At 41.9% G+C, this 27518-nt stretch overlaps 1 protein-coding gene across 9 annotated transcripts in view; it reads left to right on the forward strand.

The window, feature by feature from the left end:
- Positions 1 to 27518, forward strand: part of dnah9 (dynein, axonemal, heavy chain 9) — a 380785-nt gene that overhangs the window by 223035 nt on the left and 130232 nt on the right. For 8 of the 9 annotated variants that reach the window (XR_011354703.1, XR_011354704.1, XR_011354705.1 and 5 more), the window contains 3 exons: positions 12266 to 12501; positions 19160 to 19282; positions 26083 to 26287. Coding sequence is in view for 4 of the 9 variants with exons in the window: in XM_069929513.1 (XP_069785614.1) it covers positions 12266 to 12501; positions 19160 to 19282; positions 26083 to 26287 (564 nt within the window). In the remaining 5 variants the exon portion in view is untranslated. Of the gene's footprint in view, positions 1 to 12265; positions 12502 to 18382; positions 18466 to 19159; positions 19283 to 26082; positions 26288 to 27518 lie in introns of those variants that run through there. The other variant, XR_011354707.1, reaches the window with a different exon arrangement.

Genomic DNA, 27518 nt, shown 5'->3' on the forward strand with positions numbered 1-27518 from the left:
ACCATTCTTTGAATAATGGAGTATGATGGGTTTTTTTTTTAAAAAAAACAAAGCTGAATAATGTAGTTGCTTCAAAATCTTGCTGTGAAGCATTTAACCTGACTTCTGCATGTAGCACTAAATGGATAAGTAATAACAAGTTGGAAGGCCTTTATCAAATCAAGTTTTACAGATGATGTCAGAAATTGTTTAGAACTGTCAATAAAAGCTATGATTAGATTTCGTGTTTGAGCTCAACCTCCTAAATTAAAAAAAAAATAACTGCAGTTTGGCTTGTGTGACGTTTTATCTCCTTTCAATTGCCTTACTGCTGAACGGAGGTTGTGGTGCCCAGAACCATAATCCATAGTGATGTTCACAAAAAAGTATTAATATTTTGAAACAAATGAGCTATTCTACATGGTATTTTCTCAGGATTTAAACTGCAGAGTATGTGTTAGCGAGAATTATTAAACTCGTATGACATTTAAACATTGTGAAAGCCTAGTTGATTTAGTTGTGCAATGTGCTCAGTGTTTAAAATTTTCTCAGTATTTGAGGTGGAACTACCATCGACTTTGGTGATCAGTGGAGATTTATATATATAATAAGACTGTGGGTTTTTTTTTCGATAAACTGCTTCAGAAACCATTACAGGATAGTGGTTTCCATGGGGACACCACATGATTTTTTGCTTTGTGTTAAGATGTACAATTATTAGCGAACAACTAATGGGGCAAAAATGTTTGCCCAGTAAAATGTATAAACACATTTCTATAACTTATTGTGATAATATATTTTAACCTAACGTTCTCAAAAAGGACATTTCATACTTGGAAATAAATCACAACTCTATCATATTATTAAGTAGAGTAATGAAAAAAGTAATATGGTAGAAAATAACATAGCCCAGGGCTGCGGCTCAAAACAAGTAACGGCTAACGACTAACTAGCAGACATATTGAAATGATTAATTGTCACGTTGCTTATGAACTTCGTGCGCCTAATTTTTTAAAGTTCTGTAAAAGAATGTACTCTGCCCTGATGTTGCGCAAGGTTGCATTCCTACCAACTCCTTCCAACACTGATTGAAGCTATTCTCACTATCCAGATCAATGGTAAATAAATGTTGCACCAGAGTCTTGGATACACTTATTTGTTATTTGTGATGCAACTGATGATTGATAACAGGAGAGAATGACCACTTTGACATTAATTCTGCCCTCATAAAAGCTTCAATACATGATCTTTGTGTTATCTTGACTTTCTATTATTCAAGGATGTCTACAGAGATTTTAATATTTATTGCATGGGTGGCCAAACCTCGGCGAGCAAGCCACATGCGGGTCTTTGACATGTCAAGTACTGCTCGCGGAAATACATTGGCTGAGATGGGAATTGTACGAGCTGGTGCTCACAATGGAAGTGTTAGTGACGTGCCTTGTGATTGTGCAATTGTGGTGCATGTGGCTGTGTTGCAGACAGTGAAATTAGTCGAGTGTAAGTGTGATCCAGGCTGCCCGCCCTCCGGATCTCCTGATGTCTTGAACGTGGACTCGCGCCCCAGCCACCTGCCTAGCCGAGCTCCTGACAACTCGACTGCAGACTCTCGCGTAGGTCCAGGATGGCCACCTACCCATCCAAGCTCCCGGAGCCCTGACCACGGACGCGCCAAGGCACCAGCTGCCCGTCCACCAGAGGACCTGATGCCATGGCCGCGGACTCTCGCCTAGGCCCTGGCCTAGTTCTCAATGCCTTGAACTTGGACTTACCACCCAGCCCTGGCTCATCCGAGCCTCCAGCTCCCTGGCCGCCCTCGCACTGTACTCTGCAATGAAGTTTGTGAAGTCGAAGAATCGTGCAATCCTTCCAAATGAAAGAGCTAATTCATGCAGCTTTGACAGCATTGCAGCAGGATTTTCAACAACCCAAACCCATCATAATCAGTCAAGATATTGAAAATACTTGCTATGTATATGTGTACATTTTGATTATTTAAACTAATACAAATCTTCGGCTTGGCTTCACGGACGAAGATTTATGGAGGGGGTAAATGTCCACGTCAGCTGCAGGCTCGTTTGTGGTTGACAAGTCCGATGCGGGACAGGCAGACACGGTTGCAGCGGTTGCAGGGGAAAATTGGTGGGTTGGGGTTGGGTTTTTCCTCCTTTGCCTTTTGTCAGTGAGGTGGGCTCTGCGGTCTTCTTCAAAGGAGGTTGCTGCCCACCGAACTGTGAGGCGCCAAGATGCACGGTTTGAGGCGAGATCAGCCCACTGGCGGTGGTCAATGTGGCAGGCACCAAGAGATTTCTTTAGGCAGTCCTTGTACCTCTTCTTTGGTGCACCTCTATCACGGTGGCCAGTGGAGAGCTCGCCATAGGACACGATCTTGGGAAGGCGATGGTCCTCCATTCTAGAGACGTGACCCACCCAGCGCAGCTGGATCTTCAGCAGCGTGGACTCGATGCTGTCGGCCTCTGCCATCTCGAGTACTACGACGTTAGGGATGAAAGCGCTCCAGTGAATGTTGAGGATGGAGCGGAGACAATGCTGGTGGAAGCGTTCTAGGAGCCTAAGCAGTTTTAAAAACTACATACATAAATAAATGTTACTATGTACATGTATTTCTTAATTTTTTTTTGTAAAAATGTGCATTGAAGAGCAAATCCATGTATGTAATAATTTTTCATGACTTGTGGCTCTCAAACACCTGAAGTTTAACATATTCTTGATTCATTATGATCATTAAAATGACACAATGACTTGGGGGAATATTAAGGAATCAGAATTAGTGTTTGGTGAAATGAACTCTGTAATTTGAAGCAACGAATCTTTAATGAGCTACCCACATACAATGTTTATTCCTCAAAACAAAATAGTTACCGTCTCCCTTTATTTTTTTGTGGCCTTAGTAACTGATCCCTTGGGAGCTTGCTCTAGATTGAAAGAGAATTGCTTCATTGTTTGTGTTTTTTTTAACCTGTATTTTCTTATCCCAATTGCTGTTGATTCTTTAGTTATGCCATTGGACAATTTTGTGCGACTTTGTCAAAGGAATTTCACAATTGAATTCATATAATATTGACGGTGTGATACAAATGCTCTACCAACATGCTGTAGATGTCGGCCATCTGATGCAAAGTTAACAACCTGAAACGTTCACTCTGTTACTCTCACCATTATATGCTGCCTGGTTTATTCAGGGTCATTAACTACATTATCCTCGCTTTCTTTAATTGGGACCTGTAACATTTCAAACACAAATTAATTTTTGCCCAGGTTATTTTTTGCATATCTTTCTCCTCTGCTCTCATTGAGCTTGCCCATTTATAAGTGCTGGATTTATCTTTCTTCACTTTTCAAGCATCAGCGTAAGATTTCCATCATATGAATCTATATTCTTATGAGTTATTTTTAGTTTCCCCAGTATTAACTCTTGAATTGACCCGTCATCTTGTGCACATTTTGTATCTTGACCAAATCTTATTTCTATGACATTTTTGTGGTACTTTCTGTGGATGTCCAACTGTAGGGGTCATTTTCTGCCTTTGCCACATTAAGGAGACCGAATGCAGACTGGGGCATCGTTTTTTCGAGCACCTTCTCTGTGTCCACTAATAATAGTGATGACTTCTTCATAGCCATACACTGTCTCTGTTTGTGATCTCAAGAGCTGTCAAGTCGAGGCCTCCTGCAAATTGGAGGAACAACACCTTGCATTCTGCCTTGGCAGTTTCCCACCAGACGTCATTAACATCAGCTTCTCTAATATGAACCCCTCTCTGTCTCCTTTTTTTCCAAGTACCCAACCCCTTCCCTTCCTACTCCTATGAGAGAGTTACCCTTTTTAAAGTCCTCTTCACATGTCAATTCTCAACATTTTTCTCTTCTGCCTTCCCACATGTATATACCTATTATCCATTAGGTTGTTCTCCTTTCACCTGCCCCTTCCTCCACTCTGCCTCCCCACTATCCCCACCTTTTCATTTGGGCATCTGTTTGTTTTTCCAGGTTCCTGATGAAGGGTCCAGGCCCAAAACATTGGCTCTCTTTTACTTCCTCTCAATGCTGTGTGACTTGCTGAAGTTTCTCCATCACTTTTGTCTCTTGTATTTGACCCCAGCATCTGCAGATTTTCTTTTTCATGTCCTTTGGTTGTTTGTGTTTATAGTTTTTTCTATTTTTGGTCGGTTGGAAGGGGATAATGGGAACGTTAAAGATGAAATGGAAGGCAGATGCGGAAGGAGAATACAGTAGGTGAATGATCGCAAGTATGAGTAGTAAGGTTTCGGGGACAAAAGTGATAGATGGGACGTTAAAGGATGACTATGGCAAGGGTAATCAAAATAGGAGATTTGGAGGTGGACCAAAAGGTAAGAAAGAGGAGGAGGGTATTTCAATGTTCATCCCTCTGGGTTGCAGACTATGAGATGTTGTTCTTCTAGTTTGCAATGGACCTTGTCCTGGCAGAGGAGAAGTCTGAGGACAGGCAGGTCAGTGTGGGAATGGGAAGTGGAGTTGAAATGTCACACCACCAGGAGCTTGGGATAGCCACTACAGAGAGAGTGCAGATACTCTCCAACCCAGTTGCCTCACCTGTTCCTCATGTCACTGATGCAGAGGGGGCTACACAGTCTAGGAAACAAGACTGTCAACCTCTGAAAATCAGCTTCTTTATCTCTACTGCTCCACTCAATACCTGATGCAAATCTCACCACAGCACAAAATAAGGCACGTTTGCTGCCAAATTGAAAAGAAAAATTCCATAGAACTGATTCAAAAGACTGTTGTCCACATAAAGAAGTTGCGCCAACACCTGGTTAAGCAATAACTTGGCAAAATCATACCTGACAGACAATATGCTGGAGTAAAACATGAAAGTCTGCAGTCGCTGTGATTGAAGTAGAAACACAATGCCGGAGAAACTCAATGTTCAAACATCATAATCCATGCAGAGCAAATCCACCAGAGATGCTGGAAAAATGGTATCCCGACAGATTGGAGTCATTCCAGGGTACGCTCAGCGTTGACTCTAGACAGCATGAAGTCTCATGGAATCAGGTCAAATGTAGGTTAAGGAACCTCTTTCTACAGGCCACCTATGTACTCATCTCTATCAAAATTTTGTAGTGTGAAGGAGACGAGGTACTTTGGATGGAGGGATATCAGATTCCATCTCCAAGAGTGACTGAGTAATTGCCATCACTGAGTCATGATAGAGAAACATTTGGTGATAGACTTTTTACTGAAGAAAATATTGCCCACCTGACGCATACTTATCTGTGCGTGATAAGATTTTAATGAATGACCACCACACAATCCTGTGGAGAAATGATCCCGTTGATCCACTTGTCTGCGACACTACAGACGAGCTAAATGATGTAAACTCGGAACAGATACATCACCTCAAAACTAGCATCCATAAAACACTGGAGTATCAATAGCAGGAGAAATCGACGTGACCACAAATTTGTAACCTTGCACCCTGCTATTTTACTCACTCTCTCAAATATTTAGGTCAGATTGAATGGGAGACACCGAGGGAAGCATCATTCTTACCTAAAAATGAGATGCCAACTTGTCATAGTCGCAGTACAGAGCTGCATACTTGCCAAAAAAAAAAATAGCATGCAAGACAGCGCTACAAGGCCCAACAACCCACATCAGATCAAAGGTCTGCAGTGCCGTTACCTTGAGTTGTAAATTATGGGAAACAGTGGGTAGAGGACGCTTCATGACAGCTCCATCCTCACCAATGACCAGTCTTCATTAAAGGTAATACTGCAGCATTCACAACAATGATTACCAATAAGATCCTGGTGGATGATCTGTAGAGGCCTTCTCCATCTTTGCCTCTCCACATTGACATAAAGGAATGGGTGAAAGGACTGGATACATCAACGACAATAGGAATAGACAAAGTTCTGCAGATTAATGATGGGCCAGGTGCTTTTTTTCTTATGTTTTTGTATTCTGATCATTACAAGCTAATTACTAATCCTGCTAATTACTACCAAATCAATCTACACCAGTAGTTGTCAAACTGACCCCATAGACTCACATTCCACTTTAAGCAATCCCTATGCCATAGGTGCTCTGTGATTAGTAAGGGATTACTTAAGGTGGTGTGTGAGCGGAAAGAAAAAGGTTTGAAAACTATTGTTTTAATTGTACTTAATTGACTCGTTATGTGCACAATTTCATAGCTCCAAAGGAAATGGGCCAATGACAATTTTTCTCAAGCAAAATATTTCAGTTATAATTGGGTCTAGAGCAGTGGTTCTCAACCTTCCCTTCCCGCTCACATCCCACCTTAAGCAATCCTTTACTAATCACAGAGCACTTATGGCATAGGAATTTCTTAAGGTGGAACGTGAGTCTGGGGGGCAGTTTTAAAACCACTGATTTGCACTCCGTTGAGTGACAAATTCATTGCCAACAACTCTTTCAGTTCCCAGATTCACAAATAACTTGCCCCGTTTGGATTTATCCAGAACTACTCGACTCCAGACCTCAGTTCAAATTTGGACCATCGAGGCAAATTCCAGGGACAAGATAGGAGTGACTGCTCTGACATCAGGAGAAGTTTTTGACTGCGTGTCATCAGTGGACATCATAGGGAAAGCTTTCCAATGGGAAGTCTTGCCTCACACAAAATACAATGGTTGCAGTTGTTGGAGTCGATAATTTGTGCCCCAGGATATTTTTGCAGAAGTTCCACAATCGTTATAGTCAGCTGCTTCATTGAAGACCATTTGTTTGTGTAAAATGATCAGTGTAAAATGAATTCTGAGTATCTGCACATTGTATTTCTACAAATATGACAATAAACTCACATTGACATTGAGGAATTTTGATACTGTTTCAGATTGTTTAATTCTATTTGCATTTCCTCAGTAAATGAATCAATCAATGTCTGCATCTAATTATCTAGATAATATTCTGTTATGGGCTGAGAAGCAAATGATATTCATGCCATAGAATTAGTGATCACGTGCAACAACAGTGTATGACTGCTCAATCTCCTTCCTCAGCAGCATTGTGAAGAATGAAAACGCAAAAAAAAAATGACCAGCAGAAACCTGCGACAAACCAAAGCTATCAGAAACACTCAGCAGGTCGAGCAGTATCTGGAAAAAGAAACTGTTAACATTTCAGATCAAAAAAACCTTCATTGCAGGAAAACATCAGTTCAAAATACAACCATCTCAAGAATGATTAATTATGGGCCACAAAGGCATGACCATGTTAGCCATCCTTGTATCCCAAAAACGCATCTGATTAAAATCCCTTGAGTTCGGTGATGTGAATCATGGAGCAAAACTGCCCTTGAGCTTCCATTGTAGCACAAAATACTCAACGCTAATATTCAACCCACTATCCAAGTGAGCTGCGTTGAGCAAATCTGCACAGCAGTATTCACTGTATTTCATCGGATACAAGACCTGCAAATGGGTGGAATTCATAGGTTTAATTTTACAGTTTATTTTATGACGCAGGATTTTTTTTTGGAAACCTTATTAAATTAGTACGTACACAAGAGCAATGCATTGATTGAAAGTAACCAGTAGCTTAGCAGGTGAAATTCCTGAACCATGCAGATTAATTTGGTTTGCTCTTTCATCTCCTATTCTGTATTGAGTTGGCTGATCTCATTAGTGACAACAGAAGATTGAACACTAAAGCACGTATTTTGCTTGCCAGATCTGTGGTGGCTTTCTCCTTCAAGCAATATTAATTTATTCCCACTCTCCGCCTGTTGGTCGCCCTTTTTAGTTATGTATAACCCTGATTTAAATCCATTCCTTTTTTTAAAAAAAATACTGTTTTCTGTAGTTCCAGTGCTCTCTTGGGAGAAGCTCCAATAATTTTTTTTTCCAAAATGAAATATCTCCTGACCTGTCTCTTCAATATCCTGATGGTAATATTGAAATTCTCAGCACTGAAATCCCACCTGCAGGAAATATGCTCTCCTTACGTTGTCAGAATGTTTGTTGACTTGAATTTGCCTCTGTACGATCTTTTCTTCATCTTTGCTTCACTCCACTGATCATGGAATTCATCTTAGCTTTTATTTCAGAATCATTGTTATGCACAAGTCGCAAAATTTGCTGCTTTGCAGCAACTTCATAGAGCAAACAACGTTCATATTATGAACCATCTTACAACAATTATTAAAAAAAATGAAAATAATAGTGCACGAAAAGTAAAGCAGTATCTTTGGTTCATTGGTCATTCAAGAATCTGATGGCAGCAGGGAGGAAGCTGTCCTTGTGTTGCCGAGGGCTCGTCTTTAGGCTCCTGTACCACCTTCCCGATGGTAGCAGAGTGAAGAGGGCCTGGCCCGGGTGGTGGGGGTCTTTGAGGATAGAGGCTTTTTTTTTTAAGACACCGCCTCATGTGATGTCCTTGGTAGAGTGGAGTCTGATGCCTCTGTGGTTGCAGGCCGAGCTAACAACAGGACAAATCTTTGTCCTGAGATTTGGCGCCTCCACACCAGACTGTGATGCAACCAGCCAGTATGCTCTTCATGGTACACCTGTAGAAGTTTTCAAGAGTCTTCGGTGATGTACCAAATCTCCACGAGCTCCTCACAAAGTATAGCAGCTGACAGGCCTTCTTCGTGATTGCATCAATATGGAGGCTCCAGGACAGATCCTGTCTCTTGTACCATTTTTATGAACTTGTGTGTAAATGTCTTGAAACTGTATACTCTTGCAGTACGCTTGGAGGGACTGGGCAAAACCAGTGCTAACAGCTCACATCTTGTGATGGCTAGACACAACAGATTCCTATCTACTTCAACTAGCCACCACAGCCACGAAGCATAGTGACTCAGCAGCACCTGTAGGTCGACTGAGAAGCCCTGACCTACTTAATGTAGCTATGTCATGAGGTCATTAGAACTTCAGATGTCATGATGCCAGGTCACATGTTGTGTGCCTATATTAAGCCTGTTAACACTAATAAATACTCTTCTCTTTGCTGGCTGACAACTTCAGGTGTGGTGTCGTTATTTCAACATGATGGCGTATGAGCACAAAAAATATCTGCCACATTGGTGACCCCGATGGGTCTAGCCAGTAGCTAGACCCTACAACGAACATGTGCCAATGAGCCAGCCATAAATAATGGACACGCTCAATGGCTAAGCTCAAATTAAGCAACATGCCAAAGAGCCAGCAATAAATAATGGACACACTCAACGGACACTCTGCAAGGCCAAGCTCAAATCATTTGCATAACAAGCAGCTTGCTTGCAGTAATCCTCCAATGAGACAGGAACGAATAATGGACCGCCTGACCAAGATGAACCTACTTTGTACTGCTCCAGTCGACCGTAGCTACAAATAACTGCAAGTCAATCAATGTCACATCACGCATCAGCAAATAAATAACCAGGAGGCCAGTCACTTTTCCATTCATGGTCAACCGAACGAACAGCAAGGAGCGTTGTAGAAAGTAACTGTTTGGACATTGAAAGACTGTTTTACAACCTACTCACTCATTTTGGCCAAACTGTTGTCTAGTGTGTCTTGAGAACCGTGCAACAAGTCTGGACAACAAGTTGCAAGATCAGGGGAACGCTTATCAGCAACATTTTAAACTGTCTGCAGACATCAAAAGGATGCATGTTTTTGCTCAATATATCATAGCATTAGCGCATCAGTTTCTCCAGAATGTTACCGCATCCCATACTCTATTACGCTGAAGTGGTCGTTTATCAGCAAGTTGTCTGCAGCCGAAAGCACAGACATTCAAAACTTGCCTGTTCAAATTTCAGGAGGTTTGCATCTCAGCAGCTGTGACTGGAGGGAACAACACCCTTGTTAGACCACTCGATTCAGGAATGAGAGAAGAAACCTGTGATCCGGGGGACAACCACTTACTCCCCCCACGTGACCCAGGTGGTAGCCAGCCACCCCCCCCCCCCCCGATGGAAGATTCTGTGACCCGGGTATTAACCTGCGAATTAAAGGATTTTTTTTAAAAAGCCGCCCATCGATGATGCCACTGAGACCTTTTCCTGCTGACAAGGCAGATTGTAATGAGTTTTCAGTTACTCGCTCAGTACAACATTGCCTGTTGTTGATGCTACTGTGACCTTTTCCTGCTGACCAGACAGACGGTACAGGTTTTTCAGTCCCAGCATAGCACTGCTCAGCATAGCACAGCTTACCAGCCTGGCAGTCAACCAGCAGACTTCCAGCAGCAATGGAGAGTTGCTCAGCACAGCGCCACCTGTCGACTCCTGTATGACACTACAGATATTAAGCAGCAATGGACAGTCATTCCGCAAGAGCACCACCTATCAGCTCCTGTGTGTCATTGCAGACTTTAGCTGCTAATTGACTTTCTACAGTTAAGTCTTTCCTACCAGACTTTGAGATTACCATTTTCGACTCTCACAATTACCAGCAACCTGCTTACAGTTTGGACTTTCAGTTTTGGTAATACATCTGAAATGTTTGATATTGTTCTGGACTTCTCATGTGCCTTCACTGTAATTATCTGTAATCAACTGACTTTTTGCAACTGTCTGTGATTATCTTTTGCACATGTTAAGTGTTTCACATGATTTCTACTGTATTTATTCGTGTTGTCAATAATTGTTTGCGGCTTTCTACTAGATTGAGCCCTGTTAGGATGTACGGTACATACCACTTCCTCCCCCAGCAGCCTTCATACGCGATGCACAGGCACAGCACCACAAATGGCAAGTCGGTTTCGCTCTCCCTGCTCGGCTCGATGGCGGAATGTCCGCACTAATTCAGAACCGCTGAATCAGTTGGTCACTTACCGCTGGTTCTGGGGGGGGGCTGTGTAGCGGTACGCTTGGAGGGGGGAGTGGGCAGAACCAGCGCTAACAGCTCCTGCCTTATAACGGCTAGACGCAACAGCTTCCTATCTACTGGCAGCTAGCCACTACAGCCACGAGGCCTAGTGACTCAGCAGCACCCATAGGTCTATTGAGAAGCCCTGGCCTACTCAACATAGCTACGTCATGAGGTCGTTAGCACTTCAGATCACATGTTGTCTGTCTATATTAAACCTGATAGCACTTTAATAAACACTCTTCGCTGGCTGACAACTTCAGGTGTGGTCTCGTTATTTCAAAATGATGGCGTCTGAGCACAAACAAGATCTGCCTCAATTCAATTTTTAACCTCCTTTGAAGAAGACCGCAGAGCCCACCTCACTGACAAAAGGCAAAGGAGGAAAAACCCAACACCCAACCCCAACCAACCAATTTTCCGCTGCAACCGTGTCTGCCTGTCCCGCATCGGACTTGTCAGCCACAAACGAGCCTGCAGCTGACGTGGACATTTACCCCCACCATAAATCTTCGTCCGCGAAGCCAAGCCAAAGAAGAAAAGAAGTAATGGGACAGTATCATTCTTTTTATAATTTAAAAGAAAAATACTGTTCTTTGTCTTACCTCATTCATATTTTAAACACTTAACTCTCTGGTTATCATTCTTAATCACTGAGTAATGATCCCATTCCTTACTTACAGTTTTAAATTGTATCACTGATATTTATCCTCACTAAATGATACCCCCACCAGCTGGACCATTCACCTATTTTATTTTTTAGTTCCTTGTTTGCTAAATGTCTCAGTGCCCAACATGAAGAAAATCAAACTCGACCGTGGCCCGCTCTCCTTGAATCAGTGTTGCAACAGCTACCCCACGTTTTGATGTACTTGGCCGGTTTCCTGACTCTACTTCCTCGCTTTCCTATGAAGCTGCATTTCTGTCTCAACACTGTCTTAATCACTGCCAATATGGTCTCCTAAACTGATCTCAAACATCTTGGGAAAATCACGGTATAATTTTGCAAATTTTCTCATAAACTCCAGTTGATGAGGATTTTCATCTCCTGTCGTTTCTTTACATCTCTTGGGGACTCGTACAACTCTGCATGGCATTTGGAGTTTATGGTCTGATGCACAAACTATCACAGCTTTTCAGGACTGGATTCCCTGATTTGTTATTAACAAACCCTTTGTGAGCCTTTTTTTCTCCCAAACATTTTCTGAAAACCCATTTCCATTACACCATCTTAAACACCTTCACTTGATAACTTGAACTATTTTCAATTTGTGGAGTTCATTAAGTAGAATTCCAAGGTCGTGATCTTCGCTGGAACATGTTCTGACTAGAATTCTCATTAAATAGATTAAAATAGACTAAAGATCATTGAAGAAGATGAAATAAATGTTATACACGTACTGTGCATCATTCTAATTCCTTGATTCTAATCACTATTTCCCTTCATTAAGGTGCCAATCCCTGTGACCGCTGGTTTGGATCCCTTGGTGATGCTAACAGACGATGCAGACATTGCAACCTGGCAGAATGAGAGCCTTCCTGCAGACAGAATGTCTACAGAGAACGCTACAATCCTGACCAGTTGTGAACGCTGGCCACTGATCATCGACCCCCAATTGCAGGGTATTAAATGGATCAAAACTCGGTATGGGGAAGACCTCAGAGTTGTGAGGATTGGCCAGAAAGGGTAAGCCAATTCGCACCTTACTGCTTTTGTTTTTAATAAATCACTTGCTTCCAACTGATAGTCATCATTAACATTTTCAGCTTTGAGGCTGGAACACTCCAATCGCTGTTACTGTTGCCCCAAGTTAATGTTGTTTAATATTTGGCTGTCTTAATTGCTTCAGCCTTTTTTTTAACATTATTGAAATTATTTGACCTTGAGCCGAAGACGCTTGTGACCTTTTGGATTGAATTCATTATTTTTATTACTTAATTGCCCAGTGCATTTGTAAATTTTTTTTGTCTGATTCTGATCTGGAAGTTTTTGCCACATTTTCCTTCTCTTTGGAATGCCCTTCAGTTTAATTTTCATTTTAATATTCATACCCTATGAAAAAGCCGTTGAAGTTAAAACTGTCCACATGCATTGGGCAATTGCGGTGCAGGAAAATAAATATTTGGCTGTAAGGATGAGGCCAGTTTTCTTCTTGTGTTTTTCTGTTTTGCCTAAGAATTGGCTTTCGATCACATTCATTGTCAACCTGTTGTTGGTTGTCTGTTTAATTAAAGGAATAATCTATCATGAGGCCAATAAATGTAAACAAAATTAATTTTCACTTTATTTGTGCCACTTTGAGTGTTCATTCTGAGATCACACAGACTGTAATTATTTAAAACAACAAATGCATGGACGAAGATTACCCCTGCATCAGTCCTAAGGTGTAGCAAGATATAAAACAATTACAGTATATACAGGAGACAAGCCAGCCTATCATGACCATCCCTTGGTCTGTTGTGTTTTTAGCTACAACTCTTCAAGTTGTAGCTAATGCACAAGCTATCACAGCTGTTCAGGACTGCTAAGTGTCCAACATGAAGAAAATCAAACTCGATCGTGGCCCGCTTTCCTTGAATCAGTATTGCAACAGCTACCCCACATTTTGATGTACTTGGCCAGTTTTCTGACTCTGCTTCGTCGCTTTCCTATGAAGCTGCATTTCTGTCTCAATGTGGTTTATGGTGTGAAAAATAAAAAAATTTAAAAAAAAACAGTCTTAATCACTGCCAATGGAGTGGTGCAACTTGGAACACAAAATACCCCAGAATCGTGGAAAATAGTGATTTTTTTTTCAGTGGTTCTGAAAATCTTAGTGACACAAGGCCCACATTCCAGGCATCAGTATTGATTTGCGCAGCAAACCTTTGATAGCCAGAGCCAAGATTAAAGTAAGATTAGTTCACAAGTGTACTTTCTGCTGGCAGAGAAGGTGGGGACTGGATCCTAAGATTAGTCACAGGTGGAATGAGGTTTAACAGATGCAAACTTAGCCACAAAGCCATTTATTCCACGATCGAATTCATAAAAGTAACGTCGAAAGAAGTGGCTCCAGCACTGCTCCCTGCAGAACACTACTAGTAACCGGTAGCCTATGAGAATAAGATCCTTTTATTCCCACTTTCTGTTTTTTGCCCATCAGCCAATGCTCTACCCATGCAAGTATCTTTCCTGTAATTCCAAGGGCTTTCATCTTGTGAAGCAGCCTCATGTGCGGCACTTTGTCAAAAAGCCCTTTGTCTCACCTGCCTGTGGATTGCTCACAAAATTGCAGTAGGGTTGTCAGGCAAAATTTTTGCTTCAGGAAACCATATTGACTTTGACCTATCTTGTCATGCATCTCCAGTTACTCCGTAATCTCATCCTTGGCAATTAACTCAAACAACTACCCAACCACCGTTGTTAGGCTACAAGGTCTATAATTTCCCTTTCTGCTGTCTCCCTCCCTTTTTAAAGAGTGGAGTGACCTTTTGCAGTTTTCCACTGGAACCATGCCAGAATCTATTGATTCTCAGGAGATCATTACTAGTGCCTCCACAATTTCTCTTTAGCTACTTCTTTCAAAATCCAAGCATGCATTCCATCTAATATGGGAGGCCTATCTACCCTTAGACCTTTCAGCTTCCCAAGTACCTTCTCTCTGCTGATCCTGACTACACTAGCCTCTTATTCCTGACACCCTTGAAAGTCAGATCTTGCACAGAGAGGACTGATACAAAATACTCATTCAGTTCCTCTGCAATCTCCTTGTCTCCCATTATAATTTCTCCAGCATCATTTTTTATCCCTTCTCAATCTACTCTTGGCTCAACTTAATATTACTTTAAAAAAAAGCTTTTACTTTCCCTTTTGATATTATTTTCTAGCCTCCTTTCAAAGTTTATCTTTTCCTTCCTAATGACCTTCTCAGTTGCCTTCTGCATGGTTTTAAAAGCTTCCCAGTCCTCCATCTTCCCACTAATATTTGCATCCTTTTTATGGCCTTTCTTTTGCTCTGACTTTGTCTTTGATTCCTCTTGTCAGGCGAAGTTGTCATTTTTCCATTCAAACATTTCTTCCTTTTTGGAGTATACCTGTCCTGCATTTTACTTATTTCTCGCAGAAAGTCCAGCCATTGCTGCTGTGCCATCGTCCCTGCTGGTTGGCCTTTCCAGTGGACTCTTTCTACTTCCTTTCTCATTTCTCAGTCATCTCCTTTATTCTATTGGTATACCGACTCCTCTGATTTTAGTTTTACTCTCTCTCAAACTGCAGGCCTAGTTCTACAATATTATGATCACTGCTTCCTAAGGGTTCCCTTACCCTCAGCTCCTTTATCAAATCTGGTTCATTTACACACTGGTTCATTACTCCCTGGACCTGGGCACCCGGAAGGCAACACAATATCCTGGAATCTCCTTTGCGGCTACAGAGTCTGAGATTCTGGGGAGAAAAAAGGAAAAAGAATCTCAGGGTTATATGTAATGCCATGTATGTTCTCTGACAATAAATTTGAAATCTGAGAATCTCCTGTCTGTGGAGTCCCTGCGACAATCACTCTGCCTGACTTCACCCACCCCTTCGGAGGCTCAGAGCCGATTACAGTGCTTTTAATCTTGGCTGCCTCTTTGCCCAGATAGATCATCCCCCTCAGCAGTATCCAAAGGAGGGGAACGTCACTGCGCTGATTGTATATTCCCCTTTCCTCTCATAACAGTCACCCAGTTACCTGCCTCTTAGGTGTGGCTGTCTGCGCATGGCTTGTATGTTGCTTGAAAGCAGCCGAGGTATATTTTGTTCAAATTTGGACAGATACAATTTCCTTCTTTGTAGATTCTGAGTTCGGCCTTCAGCACAAACTGTGGGAGTTTGGGCAGATACATGCTTCACCATTATTAGCCACCAGGAGGAGTGCCTGTTACATGCCAAGACAGACATGTGGTTCATATCTTATTTGTTGATGTCCTTTTATTAGTCTCTGCGTGTTCATTTTATGATTGCTGTTACTGCGTTGAGATGGATGAGGAGGGATCTAATCAGTCTTTAAAATGATAAATGTACCTGATACGATGGGAACTGTTTCCACTGGGAGGAATCCAGAACAAAGGGTTACACTGGTAGAAAATAGAAAAGCTGCAGAAGCTGAAATCGGAAATAAAGACAGAAAATTCTGACCAGGTTCGGCAATATCTGTGGAGAGAGAAGCAGCGTTAATGTTTCAGACTGATGCATTTCCACCAAGATTTGAAATTAAGAACCAGCTATTTACACTGGGTTGGGGAAATCAGGAATTGTCTCTCCAAAACATTGCAGTTGGTGAGTAAAATAACCGGAACAACACCAAAATTGAATAATGAATTAATAAGTATATCAGTAAATATTGATAAATATATTTCATCTTTTTAAGTGATATTAATATTAATGATGAGTAAGATTCAAATCCACTTTAAAAATTTTTACATTTTTAAATTTTAAATTTAAATGTAGACATACAGCATGGTTACAGGCCATTTTGGCCCATGGGTCTGTGCTGCCCAATTTACACCCCATTAAGTTATCGGGTCAAGAGTTTTACAGCATGGGAGCAGGTTCTTCAGTCCATCTTACCAACCAAGTTTTCCTTAAGCTAGACCTTTGGTCCACTTCCCTCAAAACCTTTCACACAATTCTACTCAATTCTATCATTTCCTCTAGCAGCTCTTTCCATGTACCCACTACCCTCTGTATGTGTGGGGGGTGGGAATGTACCTCTCAGGTCCCTTTTAAATCTTTCCCTTTTCACTTTAAACTTATGTAAAAATGCACTGAAATGCTAGAGGAACTCGGCTGGCATTTTGAATGTCTGTTGGAGACAGATATATATTGCCAACGTCTCGGGCTTGAGCCCTTCTTCAAGGAATAAACCAGAAACAGGAAATCTCAGAATGTCTTAGATTTCAGACAATGCTGGCTGGGGGAAGGAATCCAGACCAGCAAAAGGTGTTAATTGGATGTGATAAGGGATGAGCCAAAGGAAATGGAATGGAGAGACGGAGATGGGGAAAGGTGACGGGGGAAGAGGAAAGCGGGGGTAGGGGTTTAATGAAGGAAAGCCAGAGGAATTGATATTAATGCCATCCAGTTGGAGGGTGCCCAGGTGGAAGATGAGGTGGTGTTCCTCCAATTTGTGGGTCATCTCATTCTGGCAGTGCATGAGACCATGGACAAACATGTAAGCAAGGGAATGGGATCATTTAAATTTATGTCCTCTAGTTTTTGATCTTCCATCCCCATGAAAAAGACAATGACAGTTTTCCTTGTCTATGTCTCTCATGATCACACTCGATAATTCTCCTGGCAAAAGTAGGTTGATGTGGTATGCAAATTGCAAATACAACACACTGGCAGCCTTTATAACCACAGTTTGGCACTTATTTGTGTCTTCATCCATATTATTCTCCTATATTACTGCACACTAGAGGCAATTTGTACTGGTTAATTAACCCACTGACAGTAAGAATATGCAAACTCCACATGGACACCACAAAGCCGGAGATAGAACCTGCATCTCTGGAGCAGTTGTGAAATGGGGGATCTGATAGGAGAGCTACTGTTCTGCAAACAATTGGAAGATCCAGAGCACCTATTTTATTCTCCCCACATTTCCTTTGTCTGTCTGCCACCTGCCAACAATCTAGGGACAACTTGTAGCAGCCAATTAACCTTCCACCTGCACATCTTAACCATGTGTGAGAAAGCTGGAGCACTTCAAGGAAAATAGTGTGAAACAGATACCCAGGCAACCTCAAACCAATTGCTAAACACTACCTGCTGGAGGAACGCAGTGGGTCAAGCCGCATCAGTGGGAGAAAAAGAATGGTTGGCTTTTTGTAATGGAGCCCTTCATCTCGACAGGGAACCCAGAGGAGGGAAGCCAGTGCAAAGATGACAGGGTGAGAGGGGCACAACGGGGGCCCCATGTAGGATTGGTGGACCCGGGAGAGGTGAAACATGACAGACAGAGATGCCAAACAAAGGGAGAGAGAGAGAGAGAGGCAAAAACAAATAAATGGGTCAGGCGGAGGAAGAAGAGTCATTCGGGGTGGAGGAGATGATAAGAAGACCAAGCCTGCCAAGGGCTGAGTTACTGAGAGTTCCTCTGACAGATTGTTGATTTGCTTTAGTTCCAGCAGCCTGCTGACTCCTGTGTGTTTCCAGTTGCACTTATGGTCAGTGAAATCAGGGAACAACATGCAAGTCCAGTACGGATTTTCTACCACGTTGATATGGTTTTAAACATAAGGCTTTAAACCACTTGTTCTGAACTAATACAAGAAAACTCACTGAGGAATGCTTGAGATGATGAAAAACTGATTTGAGTTTTGGCCTCCAGGCAAAAAAGATTTATCTCTTTAAAACCAAAATGAACATGCATGTCAGACAGATCTTTTTAAAAAATATTTTACCTAAGAAAATAACAAATATCGGAGTCAATATAATAACTATAATATATTGAATATAAAACCATAGAAAAAACATTCATGAGTCCCTCTTCTCCCAGTGCCCCCTCTCCAGATTTGAAAGACAAGGGGACAGACAGCAAGGAATAGAGGGAGATAAAAGGAAAGTACATAGAAAAGAAAAAGTTAACAGGAGCAAGGTTCGACATCTTAGAGTCGCATCATTTTAAAGGTATTAAATTTCTAATAAGGATTATACTACTGACAAATTTCAAAATAAATTATTTAGTCTGGACATTGAAGTAATCTAAGGTTCCCAAATTTCAACAAACATACTACATCTATTCCTAAGGGTATAAGTAATCTTCTCAAGGGGAATACAACTTTGGATTTCCATGTTCCAATAATCAATGTGAAGGAGGGATTCGGATTTCCATATTATCGCGATACATTTCCTGGCTATTGACAACGCATTTTTAATAAATTTCAATTCACTTCTGGGGAAGCTAACTTTTATAACTGCCAAATTCCCCAGAAGAAACAATTCCAGGTCTAGGGTGAAATTCAGCTCCACAATTTTTGTCAACACTTTCCCCAATTCTATCCAAAATTATCTTAATTTTGTGCATAACCAGGTAAATGGTACCAACATCTATACCACACCTATCAGAAAATGCTGGTTTTATTTTTTGATTATCTTTTGAGGTGTGAGATATAATTAGTGCAGAAAATTATAATGAATCTGTCTAGAATTGACTAAGGTAGTCATACTATCTCCACATACATCTGACCAGCATTGTGGATCGATTACAATGCCCAAATCCGATTCCCATCTCTCAATTCAGCCAAACCTAATGAATGATTGCACATGACCACCATGATAAATGAAGAATAATGTGGAACTGCTTTTGTTCTTTCATTTTAAGTTACCTTGACGTCATGGAGCATGCCCTTGGTGCAGGTGAAGTGGTCCTGATTGAAAACCTTGAAGAAACAGTAGATCATGTGCTGGGACCTTTATTGGGTCGAGAAACAATAAAAAAGGGGAGGTGAGTGTTCAAGAAAAAATGTATTTAAAACTCTCGATAATTTTTAAACTGCTGTGGGACATTTGAACTGTGAATCCCCAGATTTTTTGTTTCTTTCAAGAGTCCATCAAAATCCATTTCAAAAGATAGCCAGCACAGGATAGAAGTGGGGGATAAATTTTGCTCCCAGTCATAGCATTAAGACCTCTGACCCTTTGTGTTAGCTGTTTATAGAACAGACACCAAAAAATTTGTTCCTTTGAGTCTGATTAGTGGGGGAGTCATGTAAAAAACTGAATTTATCTGCTTCTGAATTGGTTTCAATATGGAACTCACAAAGGTTATCAGATATGTACCTGTCAGCAAGTCCTTGTTTAGTGTATGGTCAAATTAGGGTGCATCAGTGGAACAAAGGATATTGAGTTTGATTCTGGAAAGAAAGAAACCATAAATCAAATACAGGAAGTTAGTATCAAATGAGTCTTTTGAAATTGATAGGGGATAAAGATTTTTTTGGGGAAAAAAAAGGGCCAAGAATACTTTGGCAATAGAATTAAGGAGAATCCTAGATCCTTTTGTGAGTACGTTAGAAGTGAGAGAGTGGCTAAGGAATGAGGAGCTCCCCTCAAGGTCTGAAAGGGTTACCCACTGCGAAGCTATTGGCTATGGAGAAAGTCCAAAATGAATGCATCTCGTCGGTATTTTACCAGGGTGAAGGACATGGATGTGAGAGAGTTAAGAGAATTAAGTTAAGAAGTTAAGCTGTCAGATGGAGGGGCTGTTGATATTCTGGATCATGTTTCTATCAAGAAGGAGGAAAAATTTAAAAGATTGGAGGACATTAGGGTGGATAAATTCGCAGAGCCGGTTGGGATCTATCACAGACCATGAAAGGAAGCAAAGAGGGAGATTTCCAGGTCTACGACACAAGATTTTTTGATCTTTGTTGGTTATTGGTGAGGTGCCAGAAAATTGAAGGATAGCTCATGAAGGAAAAAGGACAATAAGGGCATTAGGGAAAAGCCAGGAAGCTACAGACCAATTAGCCATGCATCAGTGGCCAGATTGGAGCTAAATTGTTGGAGCAGATTCTGAGGGACAGAATTGATATTCACGTGAAAAGGCAAGGAGTCGGTATGGTTTTCTGCAGAGCAGAACATGTCTCACAAAACTGATAAAGATTGTTGAGGATTAACTAAATCATGAAGGTGTGGTTTAAATAAATTTCAGGAAGGCTTTTTAGCAAGGTTTCTCATTGTAGGCTGATCCAGAAGGTAAAGGTACAAGGATCTGAGGCTTTGGCAAAGTGAATCACTGCACTAGTTTGGTGATACGAAGCAGAAAGTAGTGGCAGATGACTAAGTGTCTGACTGGAAATCTTTAGTAAGTGGTGTAACACCGGGATAGTGCTGGGAATTTTGCTGTGTGTAATATAGATAAATGACTTGGATGAGCATAGAAAATAGAATTCTACAGCACAGTACAGGCCCTTCAGCCTTCGCTGTTGTGCCAACCCATATATTCCTTGGAAAAAAAGTACTAAACCCTCCCTACCCTGTAGCCCTCTATTTATATTCCATTCATATGCCAATCTAAGAGTCTCTTAAGTGGCCCTCATGCTTCAGCCTCCATCACCATCCCTGGCAAGGCATTACAGGCACCCATGACTGTCAACTTATCCTTGATATCTCTCCTGAACCTCCCTTCACTTTGGACACATGTCCTCTGGTGTTTGCTATTCCTGCCCTGGGAAAAGGTGCTGGCTGTCCAGCTTACCTATGGCTTTCATAATATTTAGACCTCTATTAAGTCTCCTCTCATCCTTCTACGCTCCAAAGAGAAATCCCAGCTCTGTTGACCTTCCCTCATAAGACTTATTTTTCCAATCCAGGTAACATTCTGGTAAATCTCCTTTGCAGCCTCTCGATAGCTTCCACATCCTTCCTATAATAAGGCGACCAGAACTAAACTCAATACTCTAAGTACAGTCTCACCAGAGATAGGTTGCAACATGACCTCTCTACCCTTGAACTCAATCCCCCTATTAATGAAGAACAGCATCCTATAGGCCTTCTTATCTAACCTATCAACCTGTGCAGGGATGAATGGATTTGGACCCCAGGTCCCTCTGTTCATCCACACATTTAAGTAACCAACCATTAACCCTGTACTCAGCTTTCTGGTTTGTCCTACAAAAATACATCTGGATTGAACCCCATCTGCCACTTGTCCTCCCATCTCTGCATCCTGTCTATATCCTCTTGTAACCTTCAACAACCTTCAGGTCCATCCACAACTCCTCCAACCTTCATACCATCCGCAAACTTACTGACCCATCCTTCATACCATCTGTAAACTTACTGACCCATCCTTCCACCTCTTCATCCAGGTCATTTATAAAAATGACAAAGACCAGGAGTCGCAGAAAGATCCTTGCAGTACCTCACTAGTCACTGACTTCCAGGCAGAATATTTTATACGCTCTACCTCACCTGAAAATTGATTTTTTTTTTAATCCACACAGCCAAGGTTCCATGAATCCCATGTCTCATGACTTTCTGAACGAGTCTGTCATGGGGGACCTTGTTAAATGCCTTACTAAAATCCACATAGACCACATCCACACTCATCAATTTCTTTTGTTACCTCCTCAAAAAACTTAATTAGGCTCGTGAGGCATGACCTTCACATCACAAAGCTATGCTGACTGTCTTTGAGTAGACTATTTCATAGATCTTATCCTTAAGAATCCTCTCCAATAGTTTGCACACACTGACACAAGACTCACCAGTCTGTAATTCCCAGGATTCACCCTATTACCTTTTTTAAACAAGGGGATTACATTTTCCATTCTTCAATCCTCTGGCACCTCCCCTATGGCCAAAGAGGCCTCAAAGATCATAGCTACTTGCTCCTGCTATCTCTTCCGTCATTTCCCATAACAACCAGGGGTATAACACGCTCGGCTCCGGGGACATCAAACTTGATATTTGTTAAGAAGATCAAACACTCCCTCTTCCTTAATCTCCACATTGTCCAGGGCACAAGTCTCATCTTGATTAAGGTCCTTTTCTCTTGTGAATACTGAAGCAAAGTATTCATTTAGGACCTCCCCAGCTTCCTCTACCTCCAGGCACACATTGCTTCTTTTATCCTTTAGCAGCCCCACCTTCATTCTTGACATCCTCCTGTTCTTCACATGCACATAGAATGCGTTGGGGTTCTCTTTAATCCTACATGCCAAGGCCTTCTCATGGCCCCTTCAAGTACTCCAAATCCTTTCTTAAGATGCCTCCTGGCTAACATATATTTCTCATGAACCCTTCCTGTTTCCTGCTTCCTATATCTAATGTATGCTTCCTTCCTCTCCTTGACTAAGCTACTTCACCTAGTTCCTCAACAATGGATACCTTTTCCTGTCATCTTTTCTCTGTCCCAGTGGGACAAACCTATGCTGAAGCCATAACAAGTGGTCCCGAAACTTCCTCCACATTAGCTCCGTGCTTTCACCCTTGAACATCTGTTTTCAATTTATTCTCGCTAGTTCCTGCTTCATCCTGTTGTAATTAGCCCTTCCCCAATTAAACACTTTCCCATTTTGTCTGCTTTAATCCTTATCCATATTTCAGTGAAAGCTCATGGAACCGTGGTTACTCTCACCATAATGTTCCCCCACCAAGAGGTCCACCACCTGCAGATTCACAAGTGAAGTATTGCTTCTCTTGGAAGGAATATTTGGGGCCCTGAATGGTAGGGAGGGGGGGAGGTGTGAGCACGTGGAGCACCTCCTGCAGTCACAGGGGTAGGTACCAAGGGGGTCATTAGTGGGAAGGGAGCAGTGGAAGTGGGAATCACAGAGACAGGTCCCTGTGGAAGGCAGAGAGGGGAAAAGGGAAGATGTGTCTCGGGTGGGATTATGTTTTTGATGCAGAAATGGGAGAGGATCATGTGTTGGATGTGGAGACCGACGGTGGTAGGTGAGGATAATGAGAATTCTGTCATTGTTTTGTGTGGTGGTGAAGGGGGTTAGAGCAGAAGTGTGGGTAACGGAGGATATCTGGGTGAGGATTGAGTTGATGGTGATAGAGGGGAAGTCACATTGTTTGAAGAAGCAGGATATCTCTGATGATCTGGTGTGGAAGACCTTGACCAGGGAGCAGATGGAATGGAGACAGAGGAATTGAGAAAAATGAATAGAATCCTCACAGGGGAAAGGGTGTGGAGGTGTGGTCGAGGTAGCGATGGAAGTTGATGGGTTTGTAGAAGATGTCTATCAGGAGTTTGTCTCTCGAGATGGAGAATGAGGGATCAAGAGAAAAGGGAGACAGTTGCTGGAGATGGACCAAGTAAATTTGAGGTCAGGGTGGAAGTTGGGCTTTGAGGCCTTCATTATGGGGAATGGATTTATATAATGATTGAATGTCCATAGTAAAGATGAGGTGGTTAAGTTCAGGAAACTTGAAGACTTTGATGTGATGGAGGGCATGTTAAGTATTGTAACTAGGTAGGGACAGACTGGACTGGTGGGAGGATAAATCGGAGTTGAAGTAAGCAGATACCAGTTCGGTGGGGCAGGAGCGCACATACATTTTGCATCTGCTGGGACAATTGTGTGTGGTTTGTCGATCTTGGGTAAGAGATAGAGGCAGGCCATGCAGGGTGGTGAAAGAATGAAGTTGGAGGCTGTGCAAAGGAGATGACGGAAAATGATGAGTTCAGAGATAGTGTGTGATACAGCAGTTTTATGAGTTTTGGCGAGGTCCTGTTGAAGGGGTGGATAAGAGATGTCTGAGAATTGTTAAATGGCTACTTGCCAAATAGAGGTCAGTGCGCAAGACCTCAACAGTGCCAACCTCGTCTGCTTGTTTGATGGTGTGGTTGGGATTAGTGTGCAGGGAGTGGAGGGCCATGTGTTCTGAGGAGGTGAGATTGGAATGAGTGAGGTGAGTGGAGAATGTCTCAGCAGCAGTTGGAAATATAAAGGTCCAGAATAGGCAGAAAGCCAGAGGAGGAAGAAGGTTTAAAGTGGGAGAAGGTGTCTTTAGTGAAGGGTGGAGAATCCTGGTTGTAGAAGTGGGCATGGAGACGGAGCTGATGAAAGAAGAGTTCGGCATCATAGTGTGTGCAGAACCCATTTACATGTGGGCAAAGGGGGACGAAGATGAGGCCTCTACATAAGGCAGAGCATTCCATCTCTGAGTGGGGAAGGTTGGAGGGGATGGTAAAGACCAGGGAGGGGTTGGAGGGTGATTGTGGGTCAATGGAGTGGTGGGGGAGCAAGGAGGAGGATGGGGTGGATCAGGAAGTGGAGAATACGAAGGCTCTGAGGTAAGAAGGGGAGGATTGTGGAAGTCTGAGGGGGAGGTGGGTGAGAGGAGCCAGAGAGGGAGTTTGCGACAGAGGCACAAGTCTGTGTGTATAGTTCTGCTTACAGGAGAGATTCACCAGAATGTTGACTGGAATAGAAGTGTTACGGAGTCCAAAGGACCCCCCAAAACCAATAGCAATAGATATGCACCACAATACAGGGTTACAAACAAAAATAGTTTTTAATTATATTTAAACAAGAAAACTTTAACTTATTACTTAACCTACTTACTTAGCCTAACTACTTAATACCCCTCTAATACTAAGCACAGGTATATGTAATTTATATTTAAGATTAGAAAAGTTCTTTGGATCACAGTCCAATCTCACTGGTTGCAGGCAATTCTTGTACTGTGCACAGAAGTTAGCATTAACAAAGTTCACCAGTCTTTGGTGCTTACCAGGCAAATGGTTACCACTCAGGAGGGTTCTTGCTGGTTTTCAGAGAGAGATTCTTTTTCCAGGACATACACAACTGATTCCTTCTCAATCAGTCTTGATGACGAAACTTGCCTCCTTCAGGGTTCTCCAGATGATCCTCTTTCTTTCAGGTCACCTTTCAGATCACCAGTCTTCTCCTTTGACCAGATAGCCTTGCAAAGTTTGCCAGCTTTATCCTTCTGGAAGTAATTTCTGTGACTCCTCTCTCAATTTCATACCCTCCGTCTCAATTCTCCTCTGCCTGCAAAGATCACATGTTCTCCCAGGCAAGCTACTGTCGATAACTTTGTTGCCTCCTGCAAAAAGCATTCTGCAGAAGTCCTGCAAATATTCTGTTTTAAAATGTGTTTGTGCAAACTGCTCTAACAATTCCTCCTAAACCACCTCTTAATACTCAGTCACAGAAGCGTGCAGTTGTAAGGAGAGATTGGAGAGTCTGGGTTTATTCTCACACGATTCTGAAAGGTTACCTTATGAAGGTTTAGGATTTATTGTGAAAGGCTTTTTTGTCTGCCGTGCAGTCTGGAGGTCGCAGGTTTAACAAGAGGGTGGAGAAATTTTAAAGGAGATCTGAGGGATAGGTTTCTCTCTCAGAAAGATGATAGTTATCTGCAATGGGTTGCGAGAGGATAAATGCACTGTTAAAAAGCATTTGAACTAGTACTTATGAAGGGACATGAAGGATCTTGGCCTAGAGCAGGTAAATGGGAAGGCATCGTGGTCTGCATTGGTGCTGTGCGATTCTAGGAGTCTGTGTCCCAACTGCCTGCAACTGGTTGAAAAGTTCTTTCAGTGTCCTTAAAACATGAAGGTGTTTCTTACCTGGTACGAGCTCCAACGTGGTCATTTACAAGTTGTTTTCACTCTTACATATTATATAAGCCACTTCTTCAGTAAGGATCCTAATGAAGTCATCTGACATTTTCTCATCCTATTATATTTAAAGCATTACATAATGTTTGTTTGTGACTGTAACATGAGATGCAATTTAAAGGTAACCCTTTTCTGGCTAGGTGCATCAAAATTGGAGACAAGGAATGTGAATATAATTCCAACTTCCGTCTTATTCTTCACACGAAGCTGGCAAACCCCCATTATCAGCCTGAGATGCAGGCCCAGTGTACCCTCATTAACTTCACTGTTACCAGAGATGGCTTAGAAGATCAACTTTTGGCTGCGGTGGTCAGTATGGAGAGACCAGACCTGGAAGAGTTGAAGGTAGAGTAATATAACCATGCCCTTTGAAAACCCTATTCGTGCCAGTCAGAATGAATATTGCTGGAATACTCAGTAAATCAGGAATATCGGTGAAACGATCCACCGCATCAGGTTGATGATCTCTCATCGAATTGAGAACACGTCAAAATCATGCTTTTATTTTAGTTGCAAAGGAGAGAGGGAGAAGAGTACAAAGGGAACAAATGAGATAGAAAGAGACCAGTAATGAATTGCACAAATGGTTCTGCTGAAGCAGTGATGATTGTATATGATATAGCTTGAGGACATTTGTAGGGAAAACTGAAGGAAAGAAAAAATAAGGAAAATGCAGGTAAATGAAAAATACTGAAAATCTGAATCCTATAAAAGAAAGACTGCATTTCTTCCTATTTTCACCATAATTTTAGGACAGACATTTTTCAATGTTGTCAATTTTTTCTATCCATTTCACCCTTTCATGATCACCATGGGGACAAAGCAGGCTTGATAATGTGCAAGGAGTGTAACCATATAACCATATACAGCACAGAACAGGCCAGTTTGGCCCTACTAGTCCATGCTGGAACAAATCCCCACCCTCCTAGTCCCACTGACCAGCACCTGGTTCATACCTCTCCAATTCTCTCCCCTCCATGTAATTATCCAGTCTTTCCTTAAATGTAAATAACGTCCTTGCTTTAACCACCTCTGCCGGAAGCTATTCCACATCCCAACCACCCTTTGCGTGAAGTAATTTCCCCTCATGTTCCCCTTATAATTTTCCCCCTGCAACAGCTGGCTAACGGCAGCTCCTTCTGGGATAGGAGTCTTAGCAAAGTTAGGATTCATCTTAACAAAGCATTATATTGGACATATATGAAAGATTATCTGTATTTAGTGAATATGGTATCTGACACAGTTTGAACTAAGTGTCAGGCACTTAACTCCTTATGTAATATAACCATATTTTAAAAATAATTAAATTTAAGTCTCATGGAAATTCACTTTCTTTCTTAATGAAGACAGGGGACACAAGAAAAATAAGTTTTGAATGACAGGGAACAAACATGTTTTTAATAACAAATCTAATTTGATAAATCCTAGTGATGTTCTACAGATTAAAATGTTTCACACACTTGCATAGCCTGCTGTTTTTGAATTAGCGAACGTCTGGTTCAGAATCAGAATTTATTGTCGTGAACAAGTCATGAAATTTAGCGATTCGCGACAACATCATAGAGCAAACATTCGT

Source organism: Narcine bancroftii, chromosome 3, assembly GCF_036971445.1.
Source record: "Narcine bancroftii isolate sNarBan1 chromosome 3, sNarBan1.hap1, whole genome shotgun sequence".
In the NCBI taxonomy this organism is placed as follows: domain Eukaryota; kingdom Metazoa; phylum Chordata; class Chondrichthyes; order Torpediniformes; family Narcinidae; genus Narcine; species Narcine bancroftii.